This window comes from Anabrus simplex, chromosome 3 (assembly GCF_040414725.1).
Source record: "Anabrus simplex isolate iqAnaSimp1 chromosome 3, ASM4041472v1, whole genome shotgun sequence".
In the NCBI taxonomy this organism is placed as follows: Eukaryota; Metazoa; Arthropoda; class Insecta; order Orthoptera; family Tettigoniidae; genus Anabrus; species Anabrus simplex.
In genome coordinates, this window is record NC_090267.1 from 132,286,532 (window position 1) to 132,303,807 (window position 17,276).

General features: G+C 39.7%; 1 protein-coding gene across 1 annotated transcript in view; it reads left to right on the top strand.

The window, feature by feature from the left end:
* The window catches only part of btv (beethoven), a 594,436-nt gene that overhangs the window by 409,820 nt on the left and 167,340 nt on the right, over positions 1–17,276 (top strand). The window contains exons 50-51 of the mRNA XM_068226811.1: positions 8,681–8,789; positions 15,300–15,465. Coding sequence (XP_068082912.1) covers positions 8,681–8,789; positions 15,300–15,465 — 275 coding nt within the window. The remainder of the gene's footprint in view (positions 1–8,680; positions 8,790–15,299; positions 15,466–17,276) is intronic.

Consider the following 17,276-nt stretch of genomic DNA (forward strand, 5'->3'; position numbering starts at 1 on the left):
CTACCCCAATTATTATAGGAGTTTTAAATGTTTTCTCCATCGAATGTTCCGGAAGGTGTGACGCTTGAATCTGGAACATACGAGTTCAGGCTAGCTGCACGTGGCATGACAGGCGGGTGATCTAACTAGCCCCTGCGGCTACGTCACGCATACAGCTGTTCTCAGCTTGCTTGCTCGTCCTGCTGAATGTAAACAAACCAGGCTTGCACGGAGTAATACGCGTGGTGATAAAATACGATCAACTCTCAAAAAAATATGCATGTACAGGTCGTAACCAGTACAATACAAAATCTAAATCTGTTCCTCTTTTAGTTCAGTTCTTGTGCAATGATTGCTTTTTGTTCTATAGGATATACCAACATAAGTGACAATTGGTTAGGTGTTTTCCTTGTTCCCATGACAGTGGATTAGATTCTGGCTGAGGTTTGTGGCATATGAGCATGTTTAAATGTTATAACTCCATGTCATTAGCTCCAGGCATGCTAAAAGAGAGAACCGGTAGTGTCCACGACACCATCATAGGTGTTTATTACATGAAACATCTTGTGAGTTGCGGTTGTGCACGAGTTGAAATGAAACAAATTTTGAAATGTGGATCTTGTTGTATATTGACTTTCCACAGTTCAGCATCATTGGATCTATTGTGCTCAAACTGCCAGCAGTATTAAAGATGGCACCACCATTGCCATCAGCTTTCATTGCTTGCACGCTTGTTGTAGATGCTGACTTTGCTGTTGCTTTGAGTTTCTATCACCTGAAGTAATCTGGAACATTCTGTGAATGACATTCTGGGCTTCTTAGGTTCCAAATTCAATATTTTTTAATCCTGTCACTTATTTCTGTAGGCATTCACTTCCAAGATGTTCCTTTCATTTTACTCCTTCTATCTTCCTTGTTTGAATGGCATGTGGTGCTTTCAGATATCTGTTATACTTTTGAGTCATAAAGAAATTTTTGGTATACACAATTCTTTTGCATCACCACCAGCCATTTGGTTAGGTATCCATTTTACTAAAAATTCACTGTGCATACCAGAAATCAAGATGTTTTCAAGATGTTTATAAAACTGCAGTTTGCATAAAACATTATTGGTAGGGGCAGCTGATTCACCTGGTATGCAAGTATACAGTATTTTCCATAAAAACAAATATACTTTAATAACACTAGCCTGCAAAAAAAACTTTTTTTTTTGTGCGGTAAAAACAAAAATAGGTGGGTTTTATGAATTTGTTAACGCAGAATTCGAGAAAAAAATTAGTTTTGGCGTATCATGTCTGGTTTAGTGGCAATTTTACAAAATGTTATTTTGTTCTTACGTAAAATTGTTGATACTTAGTATTGATTAAATTTGATGTATTAATGTAAATTTCAGCTTGCAAAACGTAATCATATTTTGCATGCATTAAATGCACATAAATGCTGCTTTGTAAGTAAGTAGATGGTTTGTATTATATTTTTAATGTATATTGAAATTCGTGAAACTGAAGCATAAAGCGTCTTTTTAGTTTCGGCTGTACAGTTTCTTTTAAATTAATATAACCCTACCTTGAATAAAAATTACACGCTTAAACATACATAGTTTTTTACTTACATTATGTGCAAGTTAGATTCACACCTCCATCTTTTCCCGTTTTCCGTGGAATTTCCGAGTTTTTATAGTTCCTGAATGATCTCTAGAAGGGTCGTCTTGCAATCGACCAACAGTAATCGGCCATCATATTCACATCCCAACGTCCCTGATAGCGTCGTTCTGCATCTTTGAGATCCTGATGAAACCTTTCACCTTGTTCTTCACTGACAGCTCCTAAATGTGGAGGGAAATAATCCAGATATGAAGCTTAAGGCTCATATTACAACCGAGTTCCTTAAACATTACCAACATTTTCCTTATAATTTCCTTGTATTGAGGGTCCTTAATGTTGCCAAGGAATTTAGTCACTACATCCTTGATTGCGTTCCATGCTTCTTTCTCGATTTTGGTCATCGTGTCCGTGAAATTTTTTCCTTCATCAGTTTACGAATCTGTGGTTCATCAAATACGCTTTCTTTGATTTTTGCATCTGATAACGAGTGTAATTTAGTAGGTAAATATTGGAAGCATAGGTTACTCTTATCTAATGCCTTGACATACTGTTTCATCAATCCTAATTTGATGTGCGAGGGTGCAAGTAGAATTTTTTCACGATCAATAAGACTTACATTCAAGACATTTTTGGATCCTGGTTGAAGTTGTTTCCTTTCTGGCCAATTCACTGTATCCCAATGTTTATCCCATGCCTTGCTATCCCATTCGCATAGGAAACAGGGACATTTTGTATAGCATTTTTGTTGTCCCAGCAACAATCCAATGATCTTTAAATCACCGCAAATTTGCCACCCATACTCGTGATATTTAATTTTTTCAAGCACCAACTTTAAGGTCTCGTATGTTTCAGACATTTTTGTGGAGTATGCAAGTGGTACGGATGCCAGAACATTTGTATTATGAAGCAAAACAGCCATTAAACTTCTTTTAGAAGAGTCAATAAAACCGCGCCAGTTACTAGGATCATACTCTTTCACTCCCAGTTGACGTAGAAGATTTGAAACATCCGTACAAAATAAAAGTTCGTCTTCGTGAGTATAATACTTTTGGACTGTTATCTTTGCAAGGAAACTGCTTTATCAGTCCATCATAAACATTGCATAAGGGCTGGGGCTTGTAACACGTCTGTTCATTCAAGTGGTCTAAGATGAAAGACAAACGCTGAACTGTCTTATCTTCAATCCTACATATCTCGTGGTCTATTGCGTATCTGGGGGAGTTTGTTATGAATTTACCAGGAAACCCCCAACTACAAAATGAAACTTTAGACAGCAATAAACCTATAATAAAATGCAAACAATAACAAATCAAATTACATAATTATATTCTAAAAATAAAGTTGCGCGAGAACATCTCTCAACATTACATCTTACGAATTCATGCAGATACTAAAACACTGAATTGCGTCAAAACTAGACATGATAGGAAAAAAATAGCATCATTTGCGGAATCAGGGCAGCGATTTCTATAAGAATGTCATATTTTCTATTTTACCGCAAAGTCATGTTGGCTAGTGTAATTAACAAACATGAGATGTAACAAAAAGTTGATTACAAAATATTTGTCCTTTTCACTCTAACAATAATCCCCATGGTTTATAAGAAAAAATGTATTTTCCAAAATGATTCTGCCCACTTTAGTTTGGTTAAGTGGAGTTTTATTAAAACCAAAAACCATGAAAGGCATTACCATTTTGATGATATAGACCCTTTTTTTTTTTTTTTTTGCTAGGGGCTTAATGTCGCACTGACACAGATAGGTCTTATGGCGACGATGGGACAGGAAAGGCCTAGGAGTTGAAGCGGCCATGGCCTTAATTAAGGTACAGCCCCAGCAAATGCCTGGTGTGAAAATGGGAAACCACGGAAAACTATCTTCAGGGCTGCCAACAGTGGGATTCGAACCCACTATCTCCCGGATGCAAGCTCACAGCCGCGCGCCTCTACGCGCACGGCCAAGTCGCCCGGTAGACACCTTTTACAGATACTATAGTCACTATAGTCAACTTCCATGCAGTTGGCAATGGTGCACTTTGGATTGACCAACAACCATTTGCAAAGGCCCTTCCTACGAGCTTTTAATGGCAGAATTTGAAATTCACTTTGTATTTTATTTTAAAAACATTTTATTCCTAAGATAGTTTGAGTTCTGCACAGTGTATACTAATAGGCATGTAAACGAGTACACTAAGGGAACAACCTTACTCTTTCTCTCGTATTAATACTGAAGGTAGTGATTTATTGTTATTTTCTAACCATTGGGTTTGATTCATTGTCGCTAACCATACAGTTTAGGGACCTTACTTGCCAATACTACATCTTACAGTTACTGTTCTTCTTGCATGTTGGCACTATATAGTCATATTTTTTTCATGGCTTGCGAGTTTATACCTACTGCCACTGCTGTGTTGTGAGAGTCACTACTATTACATTTGCAAGTATAAGTAAAGCATGTTTTACTTTTTCTGTAGGATTGTATATCTATTTGGATAATACCAAGTAAGTAGAATTGTGGTATGTTCAGATAATGCATTGAATAATATAGTTGGTGTTAAATCTTGATTGCAGCATTTTATTATCGTGGTCTTATTTCATCCAATTCCTAGGTATAGAATTCAGTTAGGATGTATAAGAAGCAAGAAAAATCTGTAAGAACTCCTCCAAAAAAGGAAGCCAACACTACCTCCTCTATAAAGGTCAATTCAGTTAAAATGTAAGGAAACTTCATTATCATCCTGACCTGACCTGACCTAACCTAACCTTGTCATGTCATGACTTTGGTACGGTTTGCAGACTTAAATTTTATGAAGGGGGCTGAATTATTTACACCAGGTAAACACTCAAGAATTTGGTTATAGTAATGCATATATCAAAATGAAAGCAGAAATACATAACATTAAACTGAGTGAGGCTGAGAGAGAACGTGTTTATTTCCGTACTTCCTCAGTGAGCTTGAAAACCGACATAATTTTGAATATCTTGATCGATCATTTACTTGGGTAAGGGAACCTCCATTATTGATACTTATATTGAGGTTAGTTTGTTGATGGTTATGTCTCATGATTTCAGTATTTAACTAGTCAAGTTGGGAGCAGTGATGAGCCACACAAAGAAAAGAGAATAGGGTGGCGACATTTGCTTTTTAGTTTATAGCCTTACGTGTCGAGTACTCTACACTTGGGTAAATTCATCTGATATGAATGCCTAGAATTGTATGCATGTATGGTGTTCTGATAGTTAAATCATTAGTAGACTAGCCTGACTAGGAATTGAACCAGAGGTCAGTATGCTAACGATCCAGCCAAGGAACTAGATGATGTTGATGACAATGATACAGCTAAGTCAGGTAAGACACTTAATACACTGTCCTCTACTCTTCTTCTGATAAGTGGTATGTTGCTTAGCTCCTACTTCAGTATCAAAACGAACAATCTAGAAAATTTTGTAACTGTTCCAAAGAACACGTTTCTCAAATCTAGGAAGTTCTTTGAAATGTCAATATCATTCATCAGCTTCTTATTTAATGCTAAAGAATGAAAGTCAAAATGTTTTACCTTACCTGAATAATAACCTGAGAGTCATGGATGAGTAATTTAGAACTACTAAGCAAAGATTGAAAGAACATTGAGCCACTGCTTATATATAATACAGTACTTTAGATACGCTACCTTAACTTGGAGGAAAAGCCACATAATTGGCATAGGCCCCTACTGTGGCTGGGTGGTGAACTATTATATGTTTGAAATGTGCTGGTCTTAGAACTTTCCCTCATTCCTGCATAAGCTTGATTCAACCCAGACTATTAAGTTAGTAAAGTGGCATCTGTTAACAGTCTGTGGAACAATTAATTAATTAATCAATTAATTAATTAATTTACACATTTATTTGTTTGTTTGTTTGTTTGTTTGTTTGTTTGTTTGTTTGTTTGTTTGTTTGTTTGTTGATTTATTTATTTGTTGGTCGGTCGGTCAGTCGGTCCAGAAGTCTGTACGCGAGATTTCCACACTCCTAAACATTCCTAGGTCCACTGTTTCTGATGTGATAGTGAAGTGGAAACGTGAAGGGACACGTACAGCACGAAAGTGTACAGGCCAACCTCGTCTGTTGACTGACAGAGACCGCCGACAGTTGAGGAGGGTTTTCAAGCGTAATAGGCAGGCATCTATCCAGACCATTACACAGGAATTCCAAACTGCATCAGGATCCACTCCAAGTACTATGACAGTTTGGCGGGAGGTGAGAAGACTTGGATTTCATGGTCGAGCGGCTGCCCATAAGCCACACATCATGAAGGTCAATGCCAAACGACGCCTCGCTTGGTGTAAGGAGCGTATCATTGGACGATTGAACAGTGGAAAAACATTGTGTGGAGTGATGAATCATGGTACACAATGTGGCGATCCAATGGCAGGGTGTGGGTATGGCGAATGCTCACTGAGCGTCATCTGCCAGCATGTGTAGTGCCAACAGTAAAATTCGGAGGCAGTGGTGTTATGGGGTGGTCGTGCTTTCCATTGAGGGGGCTTGCACCCCTTGTTGTTTTGCGTGGCAGTATTACAGCACAGGCCTACATTGATGTTTTAAGCACCTTCTTGCTTCCCACTGTTGAAGAGCACTTAGGGGATGGCAATTACATCTTTCAACACGATCGAGCACCTGCTCATAATGCACGGCCTGTGGCAGAGTGGTTACACGACAATAACATCCCTGTAATGGACTGACCTGCACAGACTCCCGACCTGAATCCAATAGAACACCTTTGGGATGTTTTGAAACGCTGACTTTGTGCCAGGCCTCACCGACCGACATCGCTACCTCTCCTCAGTGCAGCGCTCCGTGAAGAATGGGCTTTGATTCCCCAAGCAACCTTCCAGCACCTGACTGAACGTATGCCTGCGAGAGTGGAAGCTGTCATCAAGGCTAAGGGTGGGCCAACACCATATTGAATTCCAGCATTACCAATGGAGGGCGTCATGAACTTGTACATCATGTTCAGCCAGGTGTCCGGACACTTTTGATCACGGGGGGGGGGGAGAGAGAGAGAGATATTAAGGTGTTTCTTCAGGGGACAAGGAAAAAAGAATGTGTTAAGCGAGAAAACGTACTACTGAATAATACTCATATAATCACATATCAGTCTACCAAGCCCACTGAAATGTGTGTACCAACCGACCCTATGACTGAGATTTTCACACTAATCATTTTAAGGATTGGCTACATAAGGAATGGTGTTACTAGCACAATTCGTACCTCGGTCACTTTCATATCGTCAGAGCCAAGAATGAGACTGAGACAGATCAATTAAAGTAACAAGTTTGATCTAGTCTCTACTAGAAGACATAGCGCACTGTAAACACTAGGTCTCATCAGCAAAGGCAACACAGAACCATAACCTGGTCAGTGTTGTCAAATTTACCTACACTTCTGACACTGTTCAGTTTTTATATAACATCCGTAGCAAGTGTAGGCAGATCAACAGAAAGAAGTGTCAAGGACAAACCTGAAAATATAAAAGAGTAAGAATCTTCACATGTTCACACACACACTGTCATATTCTCCTAATTAATGCCTCTTCTTCCAGATCTATTTTTTCCTTCCAGTAGAATTTATTGTTAGAACCCCTATTATACTTGATGTTGTTTGAGTGTAAGTCAATGTAGTGTCATGTTTGCTCGTAACTTAAGGAAATAAAGAAAGAAAGAAAGAAAGATATGAGTATCTTCAGTGAAATGCATCTTATGAGAACATGATGGAGCTGTCAGTTACAGGAAGGGACTCTGTATACATAAGTATGCATCATTTTATGGCTCAGGAAATTTATCTTCTTTTTCCTCTTCACTGCCTTTCTGCACACCGAACTATGTTGCACATATGGATTTGGCCATGTTTTACAGCTGGATGCTCTTCCTCACACCAACCCTATGAGGAGGGATGTAATTACTATTGCGTGCTCTGTGGTGGTTGGTAGTGTGGTGTATTATCTGAATTTGAAGAGGAGAGTGTTGGGACAAACACAAATAGCCAGTCCCCGAGCCAGAAGAATAAATTAGACATGATTGAAATCCCTGACCCGGTCGGGAATCAAACCCGGGACCCTACTGAACTGAAGGCCTCAACATTGACCATTCAGCCAAAGAGTCGGACAAAGAATTATTATCTATATTAGAGAATAACTTATCTATTTATTTTGTTATAACTTTGAGGTTCTTCAGCTGTCAAAACTAATTCAGCATTATATAAATTTATAAAATACCTGAAAAAGATACTGTTAATTAAAAACGGCAGCTGTGAGCTTGCATTCAGGCAGTAGTGAGTTTGAACCACAATCAGCAGCCATGAAGATGGTTTTCCATGGTTTCCCATTTTCACACCAGGCAAATGCTGGGGCTTTACCTTAATTATGGCCATGATCACTCTTCCTATTCCTAGCCCTTCCCTGTGCCATCATTGCCATAAGACCTATCTGTATCAGTGTGATGTAAATTGTAAAAACCACAAAACAGAATAACATGTTTCATTTTAGAAAAAGCATCATCAGATTCTATCAAATCACACTTTTAACTTTTTTTTAAATATATGATGAATTGGAATATTATTAAGAAATGTAAAAACATCTATGTTTAAATTCTGTTTATACCCCTCTGATGATGATATATATACATATTTTTGTTATTTGCTTTACATCACACCGACACAGATATGTCTTACGGCGACGATGGGATAGGAAAGGCTAGGAATTGGAAGGAAGCGGCCGTGGCCTTAATGAAGGTACAGCCCCGGCATTTGCCTGGTGTGAAAATGGGAAACCACGGAAAACCATCTTCAGGGCTGCCGACAGTGGGGCTCGAACCCACTATCTCCCGATTACTAGATACTGGCCGCACTTAAGCGAATGCAGCTATCGAGCGTGGTGATGATATTTCAAGAACAAGACATTTCATTCTGTTTTTAATTAATGGTATCTTTTTTATGTATAATATGTTAATAAATGTTTCCTTTCTCAGGTACAGTATTTTCTAAATTTATGTTATACTGAATTAGTTTTGAAGAAAAATGGCTTCCATCTTACCCGTGTCACTTTTTTCTCACATTTCAGGTACCAGGCCTGTACAATGTTGAGGAAATGGAGCCAATTATTTCTCCATTGAAAGACATAGCAGCACAGGAAGGCTTTGTTGGTAGTGCTGCTTCGTTCTTTGCTGATAGTAAGTTTATTTTATATTTTAAAATCTAATCACACTGCTTCCAGGTTTAACATGGTGGAATATAACATTGTTGCACCTGGAGAAACTTGCAGGTGACAACATAATTGGAGAAATAATAATAATTTTATTGCGCACAATGTGCAAAATTTACATATTACATCAATTAAATTACAATTCGCTTAAGGAGCACTTTGTTCAGAGCAAAATTGCTTCAGAGAGACTGTTCTCTTCTTGCACTTCATAACGTGATATGTATCACACTGTTCTTTGCACAGTACACATACACACTCCTGGCTGGCCCGGTGGTAGGACTTCTTGGCACAGATATGGTGATGAAAGCCGTGTATTGCAAAGCGTGTCACCAAATGTCTCAACTCATATTCCTCTTTCATCCAATCCTTATTTATCAGTGCGTCTGTACTGTCAAAGCTTTCCTCGATTGAGTCCCTTTTCTCTCGTAGTTCTCGTAACAACTCCTCGTATGCCGGAGTTTGCTGTAGAGGCATTTGTAATCATAAATCCTCTATCAAGAAGGTTTCCCGTGCTAAGACATATACGTACCGGGATCGGGTGAATTTAGATACCCCTAGGACCCTCTTAAGATATCTCGGTTTCATGCTTTCCATTTCTCGTAGCTGTTTACATGTTAGGTAATCCCATATTACTTCTAATCCGTATGTGAGCGTTGGTAGCACTTTGACTTGGAAAAGTTTCATGGCCGTCTCCAGCGACATTTTTTGCAGATGTTTGATTTCACTTATGCTTCTAAGTGCAGCAGCTAATCTCTTCTTATGTGTACTGAGAAGGTCGTCCCGGAGACTTGTAGTGTGATCCCTAGATACGTGAACTGGTTTATCGGTGTTTATGTGTGTCCCCCACATACAATGTAGTCACCTTTCGATAAGTGTCCTCCTCTCCTGAATACCATTAATTCTGTCTTCTTTAGATTCATCCTTAGCTCGTTGTCATCCGCCCATTGCGTGACAAGCTCCATTCCATTTTGCAAATCTTTTATGTTATCAGCGGCTAGTGCCATATCATCTGCATATATGTATATGCTTACATTTTGTGCTCCCTCTTTGATTTTTGTAGGGAGATCCTGGGTCAGCGCATTGAACAATAAAGGGCTCAAGGGGTCCCCTTGTAGCACTCCGATGGTCTGATCTATCCAGTCTGATTGGGATACCCCGTCACTGATTTGCACTTGGTTTGCCGCTAGTATATTAGCTATTAAATTCGTCATATCCGATCGTCCGACGAGGCTTTCCAGCTTCTCGATTTATTTCCTTCTATTGACAGTGTCAAAGGCTTTGGTGTAATCAATGAAGATGACATACTTCTTCCCGTGGGCTTGTGTTCTTTCTTGTATGTCCTTTAGCAGGCAGCTCGCCGCTATCAGGGTGGATCTCGCTTTCCGGAATCCAAATTGTTCATCAGGTAACAGTGGTTCCATCAGGTTACTTATTTTCTGTGCTAATAGTTTGGTGAGTATTTTAAATGCCACCGACTCCAGGGCTATCCCTCTGTAAGATTCTGGTTTGCTTGTGTCCCCTTGTACTTTATATAGCATCTTTATGACTGCCTTCCGCCATGCATTAGGTATGTTATCAGATTCCACGCATTTGTTCATTAGCATTGTCCACACTGGTTCTAGGTACGGTAATGTAGCTTTTAGATGCTCTGCGCAAAGTCTGTCTATTCCCGGTGCCTTGTTTACCTTGCTTGTTGAGATGGCCTTTCTCACTTCCTCACTTGTGAAGATTGTAGTTCTTTCTATCACTTTCCTCTCCTCTAACTTCGGTCTGGTTTCCTTAAGGGCTAACACACCTCTCATATGATTCTCCCAGGTCTCCATGGGTATGTCTGCTGGAAATCGCGGCTGCCGTGGTCTGAGTGCCTTATAAGGGTTCTTCTCAGCATCCTTTACAAGCTTTTTGTCTTCCTTTGCCCTAAATTCACGTTTTTTCAGCTTTAGTAGCGCCTTGAATTTCTTCCTCGCTGTCTGGTAGCATTCCAAGTCTCTTTTGTCTTTCGTTCTCCTAGCTATGTGCAATTATTCTAGTGTAATTTGCCTTCCAATGTAACACTCCTTGTCGAACCATTTTTTCGCTTTCCTGGTGTCCTCCCTTGGTGCATTTCCTTCTTCGATGAATTCCATTATTCCTGCTATGGCCTCATCCAGATTTCCCTCGCTGATATCTTGTAGTATGCGTGGTATCTTACCGGTGTTCTCCTGGAGCATATGTGGGTCCAACCTTCTTTGTATCCTTTTTGTTTTTATTTGTTTATTCATGTGTGTGTTTGTCTTGAGTGTCGTTCTTACTGGTATATGTTTCCTGATTAACGCTGCCTCATTTCTTATTAGGACGTTATGCTCCAATGCATCGAAACCTCTAATGAGTGTGAGGTCTATGGCGCTTCCTCCATTGTGGCATATGTATGTGAGTGCCTTTTTGTCGTTCACTAACGTGAGCCCTTCCCCTAGCAGATAGTCCAGTACTATTTCCACTTTGTTATTTGCTTTATTTATTGGGCAGTTCAGGTCGCCTGCAATAATCACTCTTTCATTCGCCTGTATAGTGTCTAATGCTCTCTGTATACCGTCTACTATGTCTACTGCGCTGTACTCTGGTCTGTAGTATACGCCTACTAGTGTTCCTATTTTTGTTTTAATCACCAATTGATTCTCCTCCTTGAGAATTGTTTCAAAGGGGGTAAATTTCGAGTTGATTAGGCATGTTATTCCACCTGACGGCCTTCCTCTATCGCCTTTCCTCGCAAATGCATGAATGTTATAGAATCCTTTCACTTTACACTTTGATTCTGCGGTAATGAATGTCTCTGTCAGTATACAGATGTCGAACTCACTGAAAATGTCTCTCGGCATCTGTCTTAATAGGCCTTCTAGCCCTTCTACGTTCCTGTTGAGAACTTTCACTTGATCCGGTTCCATCCTGTGATCTATTCCTGTACCTCCAGGGATCTCGAAAGGGCCGGCATATGACGTCCTTTGGCCAAAATGCCCCCTCATATACTTTGTCATGTTCTTTCATTGGGATGCCTATTTTGAATGCTCTCCTGGTATTGGTGTCACTAACAATTCGACAGTTTAGTGTTCCAGACACCCCAGTTTCCTTTAGGTATTCTTCTATGTCTTCTTCCGTGGTTTCCGGGGTCAGATTTCCCAGATATAGCCACGCGTCTCCCTGCACTGCTTTCAGCTTGCTTTCCCCTTGTCTTGTGCCCCTTATCCTTTCTCTTGTTTCTTTTTCTCCTTCCTCCTCCGATACTCGTCTGCTCCTGGGTCCCTTTCTTCCTCTCATCACTCTCGTCCACTGTCGTTCTTCTTCCCTCCGCTTTATGTTTTCATCCGCACTGGGTTTAGCATTTCTTTCGGTTTCGGTAACCATCTCAATCGCTATTTCCTCCTTGGATTGTATTGTTCGTCTTGAGTATGTTTGTCTTGTCTTGCGTTCTTCTTCCCTTACTTCGTATTCTCTCCTCTCCTCTGTGATAGAGTTTATTGCTTCCGGTGTGTTTGCATCCGTTTGTTGTGATGTCATTGATCTTCCGGTTTCATTCCTTATTTCCTCCTTTATTAACGTTTTAATGCTGTTTGTGATATCCTCCATCATGGTTTGTAGTTGCCGGTTGATTTTTTCCATAATGTTTTCTTCCAACTCCTCATCTTTAAGTACTTTGTCGCCCTTGCTTACTTGGCCCACTTGCGTCTCCAACCTGTCACTATTGTCGTCTCTGGTTTGCTCTATGTCTGTCGTTGACTTGCTACCATTGCTCCCTCTATGCTGTGCTGTATCTGTGGTAGCAGGTGCGTTCCGACTATTGAGATCTGCTTCAAGCGGGTTGTCGCTTGATTTCTTGCGGCTATCTTCTCCGTATTGTATTTCCCCGTTAGATGTCGGGTTTGCATTATTTGTGCTTGTGGCTTCGTGCGCCGAGTCTGTAGTTGTCACTATCTGTCCTTCTTGTCGAGTGATTGCCTTCCTGCCGTCCTCTCTGTATTGGGTCTCCCCGCTAGGTGTCGGATTTAGGTTGCTGCTACATGCAGTTTCCCGTGTTGGTCCAACAGATGTTGTTAGTTGTCTCTTCGGTCGTCTGTCTTCTTCATACTGATTTTCCCCATTAGGTGTCAGGTTCGGGTCGCTGCCGCTTGCAGTGTCTTGAGTTGGGTCGGTAGGTTTCTCTAACTGTTCCTCTGATCGACTGTCTGCTCCGTACTGGCTTTTCCCGCTAGGTGTCAGGATCATGCTGCTACTCCTCGTAGTTTCATGCGTTGAGCCTACAGATGTCGCTAGTTGTCCTGATTGGGTGCTAGGTGTCAGGCTCAGGCTGCTACTCCTTGTAGTTTCATGCGTCGAATCAACAGATGACGCTAGTTGTCCTGATTGGGTGCTAGGTGTCAGGCTCAGGCTGTTATGGCTTGTAGTTTCATGCGTTGAGCCAACAGATGTCGCTAGTTGTCCCTCTGACTGACTGTCTGTTCCCCCTTCTATCTGATAAGATTGTTTTTCCTTAACCTCATTTTATGGCATTTCCTTACACTCGTTCTTATCGCCTATGGCACATTTCATTGCTATAAAACATTCCCTGATGACACTCACCGCTTGATGTATGTTTTCCTTTACGTCTTTGCGTAGGTAGCCTCCTGCTTCTGCGATGTTCACTAAACTTCTTATAGCACATTCGATTCGCGCTTCCATACTGTCCGCCATCTTAATCACAGAATCCTGTCCTCTCCTAATACAAATCAGTGAGGGACGCATAGCTCAACAGGTGTACACTAAATTGAAGCGGAATTACTGGAGGCAACTCGGAAGAAAAAATTAAAGTTTACACTTACACAAAAGGTTAATAAAAGGAATTGCTTCCAAAACAAAGGATATGCCTAGCTGACGAACTAAGGCATTACAAAATCAAAACTGTGAAAACCAGGGTCTAAGGTAAACTCTGCACGACTTATGTTACATGTACTATTCAGAGCAGGAATTCTTCAATAAACTTTTTACAAGATTCAATCTTGAAAAAAGAGTTATACTATTTCACATAGCTGTTGTTTAAGATGGAATAAAAATGTGTAGAAGACATACCTGGACCACATTATTTCTTATAAAGAAATATACGGGTTGTTTGATGACAATATATAATAATAGTACTGCGCTCTCATTTTACGAGAAAAACTTCTCTATCATTCTGCTGCCGGCCGACTTCCACTTCCAGACCGAGTGTAGGAGCAGTTAGTTGCTTATGAGAATTGTACTGGAACATGTGTACGACTATTGCTTGTGTATTATTGTGCGTATTGCTTATGTATTATGTAATTGATTGGAAAATGAATTATTCAATTGAACAGCAAACATATTTGGTGGGATGTTACTTGCAAAAGAATAGCAACGATATAGAAGATGCATTCAGAGATTTGCTCTTAAATATCCTGACACTAGCATTCCTACAAAATTTTATGTTTTGAAGTTGATGAAGAAGTGGTGAATAGCAGGTTCAGTTTGTGATGTACAGAGGAAGCAGAAAAGACATGTTTTAACTGAAGATAAACTTAGGAATATTCAGGCATGGTTTGAAGCCCCATTTTGACTCATCTAGTGCAGGAAACAAACATATTTGTGGGGTTGTCCCACAAAGTGATCAGACTTTGCTGCGAGATTGAGGTTCTGTAATTGGTTTCATGTAAGTGTTTACAATGGAAATTTGGATCCACAGGTAAAGTTTATGTCTGACTAGGCTTGATTCCATCTTTATGGATATGGACTGGGTGGTGCCACAGCCCTTACTTTTCTTAATTCTATAGACACTTTACATCCAGCTTTTGATGACCGGATAGTTAGTACAGGTTTATGGCCCCCTAGATCAGCTGACCTAACTTACTGTGATTGTTATCTTCGAAGATCCATAAAGGATAATGTTTACTGAAATAATCCCCATACTATAGAAGAACTGAAGGCTGAAATAACATACGCAATACTGTTCTACTATGGAAGCGGGGTTACACAAAGTTGCAAATAATTTGTTTAAATTATTCTTACTGCAAAAGAAGATCATTTTCAACGGTATCTGAAATGGTGAGTAATAAACCTATATACATGTACAATATTTTTAATAAATATATTTGGAAAAGAGTAAATAAAATAATAATTTGTGGACTTATTTTATTCTGTAGTTACTAAATGGAATTTGCTTCTAGCCACAAGCATGACATGAATGAAAGTGCGAGCCGGGGTTCCGTTCTAATCTAGTTTTATCACTTTGTACACCTGGCTTCTTATGAACTAACTGCTCTGGTTGGGGAAGTGTAAGTCAGCTGCTGGCTGAATGATGTGGAAGTTTCCTCATAAAATGAGAGCACTGTATAACTCTTACCTGTGATGGTATATTACCTGAGGATATATTACATTTAATTTATTAACAACAGTACATGAAGAACACTCACTGTTTTTCATGGATTTGGAAGAGAAATAGCTTTCCTTGTGATTTCAGGAGTGCAGAAGAACCTCCATGTGGTTCTTGCCATGGATTTCACCAACAAAAACTTCACAGCGACTTGTGAGAGTAATCCAGCCCTTTACAAGCAGTGCTGTGTGGTCTGGTTGGATGGATGGGGCACCAAAAGCATGCGGCGTGTGCCTCAACTTCTGTTAGCCAGGTAGTCTTTACTTTTAATATTCAAGAAAGGAAAAACAAATGAGATACACAATGACAGGCCAAACATACAGTACATAGAAAGATAGGGACATGAATAGGATAAACATATGGACAGGTGAGTTTGGAAAGAAGAAGCAACAGAAAAACATGACTAGGCCAAGGACAATCTCCACATCTTCATACGCTACCACCATCACATGAGCTCGCTCTTCATTCATCATGGTTCAGGCTGTGATGCCTACTGTTATGTCAAACAATCTTATATGCTACATTGTCCACCTCCGTAGAGTAATGGTTAGTGTTATTAGCTGCCGTCCTTGGAGGCCCGGGTTCCATTCCCGGTACTGCCAGAAATTTAAGAATGGCAGGAGGGCTGGTATGTGGTTGAAATGGTACATGCAGCTCACCTCCATTGGGGGTGTACCTGGAAAAAGCTGCACCACCTCAGGATGAGGACACAAATTTTTATTTTTAATTTTTATATGCTACATTATACAAACTGCAGGGTCCTAATTATGTATAGTTATTAAATTAAACTTAAATAATATTTATAAACAAAAGATAAAAATCTGACATTTACTACTAAATTTACTAATTCCTTAAGTTTATGTACCATTTACAACATGTCTTTTTAAACACATTTCTACTGTATATACAGTATCTCCAATTACAGCCAGAAGGGAATTCTGAGAGCCTATTTTTGGAGATGTGAATGAATTGCCGTAACTTTCCATGCGGTGAATTGGGAAAGTTTCTGACCTCGTAGGAATACTGTTTGAGGATGACAAGTATTTAAGATATTTTATCAGATAACTTGCTGTGCCTGTACGGAGGATATCGTGGACAAGCGAGACCAACAAGGTTTCTTCTCTCTGCCAAATATAACCAAGCCAACTGCTCAAGACAAGAATATATATGGCAATACCTGGGCATATTTAATATAAAATGGACGCATCTATTAAAAGCCCACTGAAGTTTAGCACTAAGTGTGGTGTTTAGGTGGTTGTATATCGTATCACCATAATTAAAGATGGGTGGAATTAAGCTCTGAACAAATAACTTTTTTGTATTAGTGAAGGAAATCCCATAAACTTTTAAGAAAATGCAAAGAAAAGAAAACTCACTTGCAATTTTTCATGGTGTGCTATGTCAAGTTTAAGTGCTTATCAGAAATGATGCCAAGGATCTGTACAGTTTTGTTTATTTTTTTATTGGTTTTGCCTGAAATAAGATTGGAGGAATTTTAACACTTTTCAGTTTGGTATTATTTATTTTTGGATTCTATTATGATTGCTTGTGATTTGAATGGATTGTCTTTAAGATACTTTTTTTTTTACTCCGTCTTTTATGTATTCCAGGTTGTCTTTTAGGTTGTTTATGTCTAGTTTACCAAGCGAGTTGGCCATGCGGTTAGGGGTGAGCAGCTGTGAATTTGCAATCAGGAGATAGTGGGTTTGAACCCCACTGTCAGCAGCCCTGAAAATGGTTTTCCATGGTTTCCCATTTTCACACCAGGCAAATGCTGGGGCTGTACCTTAATTAAAGCCACGGCTGCTTCCTTCCTACTCCTAACCCTTTCCTATCCCATCGCCATAAGACCTATCTGTGTCAGTGCATGTAAAGCAACTTGTAAAAAACAATGTCTAGTTGGATATCAGTAGTACTAGAACACTGCCCTGAACTACGCCAACTTTATTTTGTTGCCAGAGTAATACTTTCATACATACTAAAACACACTGCTTCTGCCCAATTAAATAGGAGTGTAGTCACATTAGTGTACTTGAAGAAAATCTTAGCGCTATCAGCTTAGTT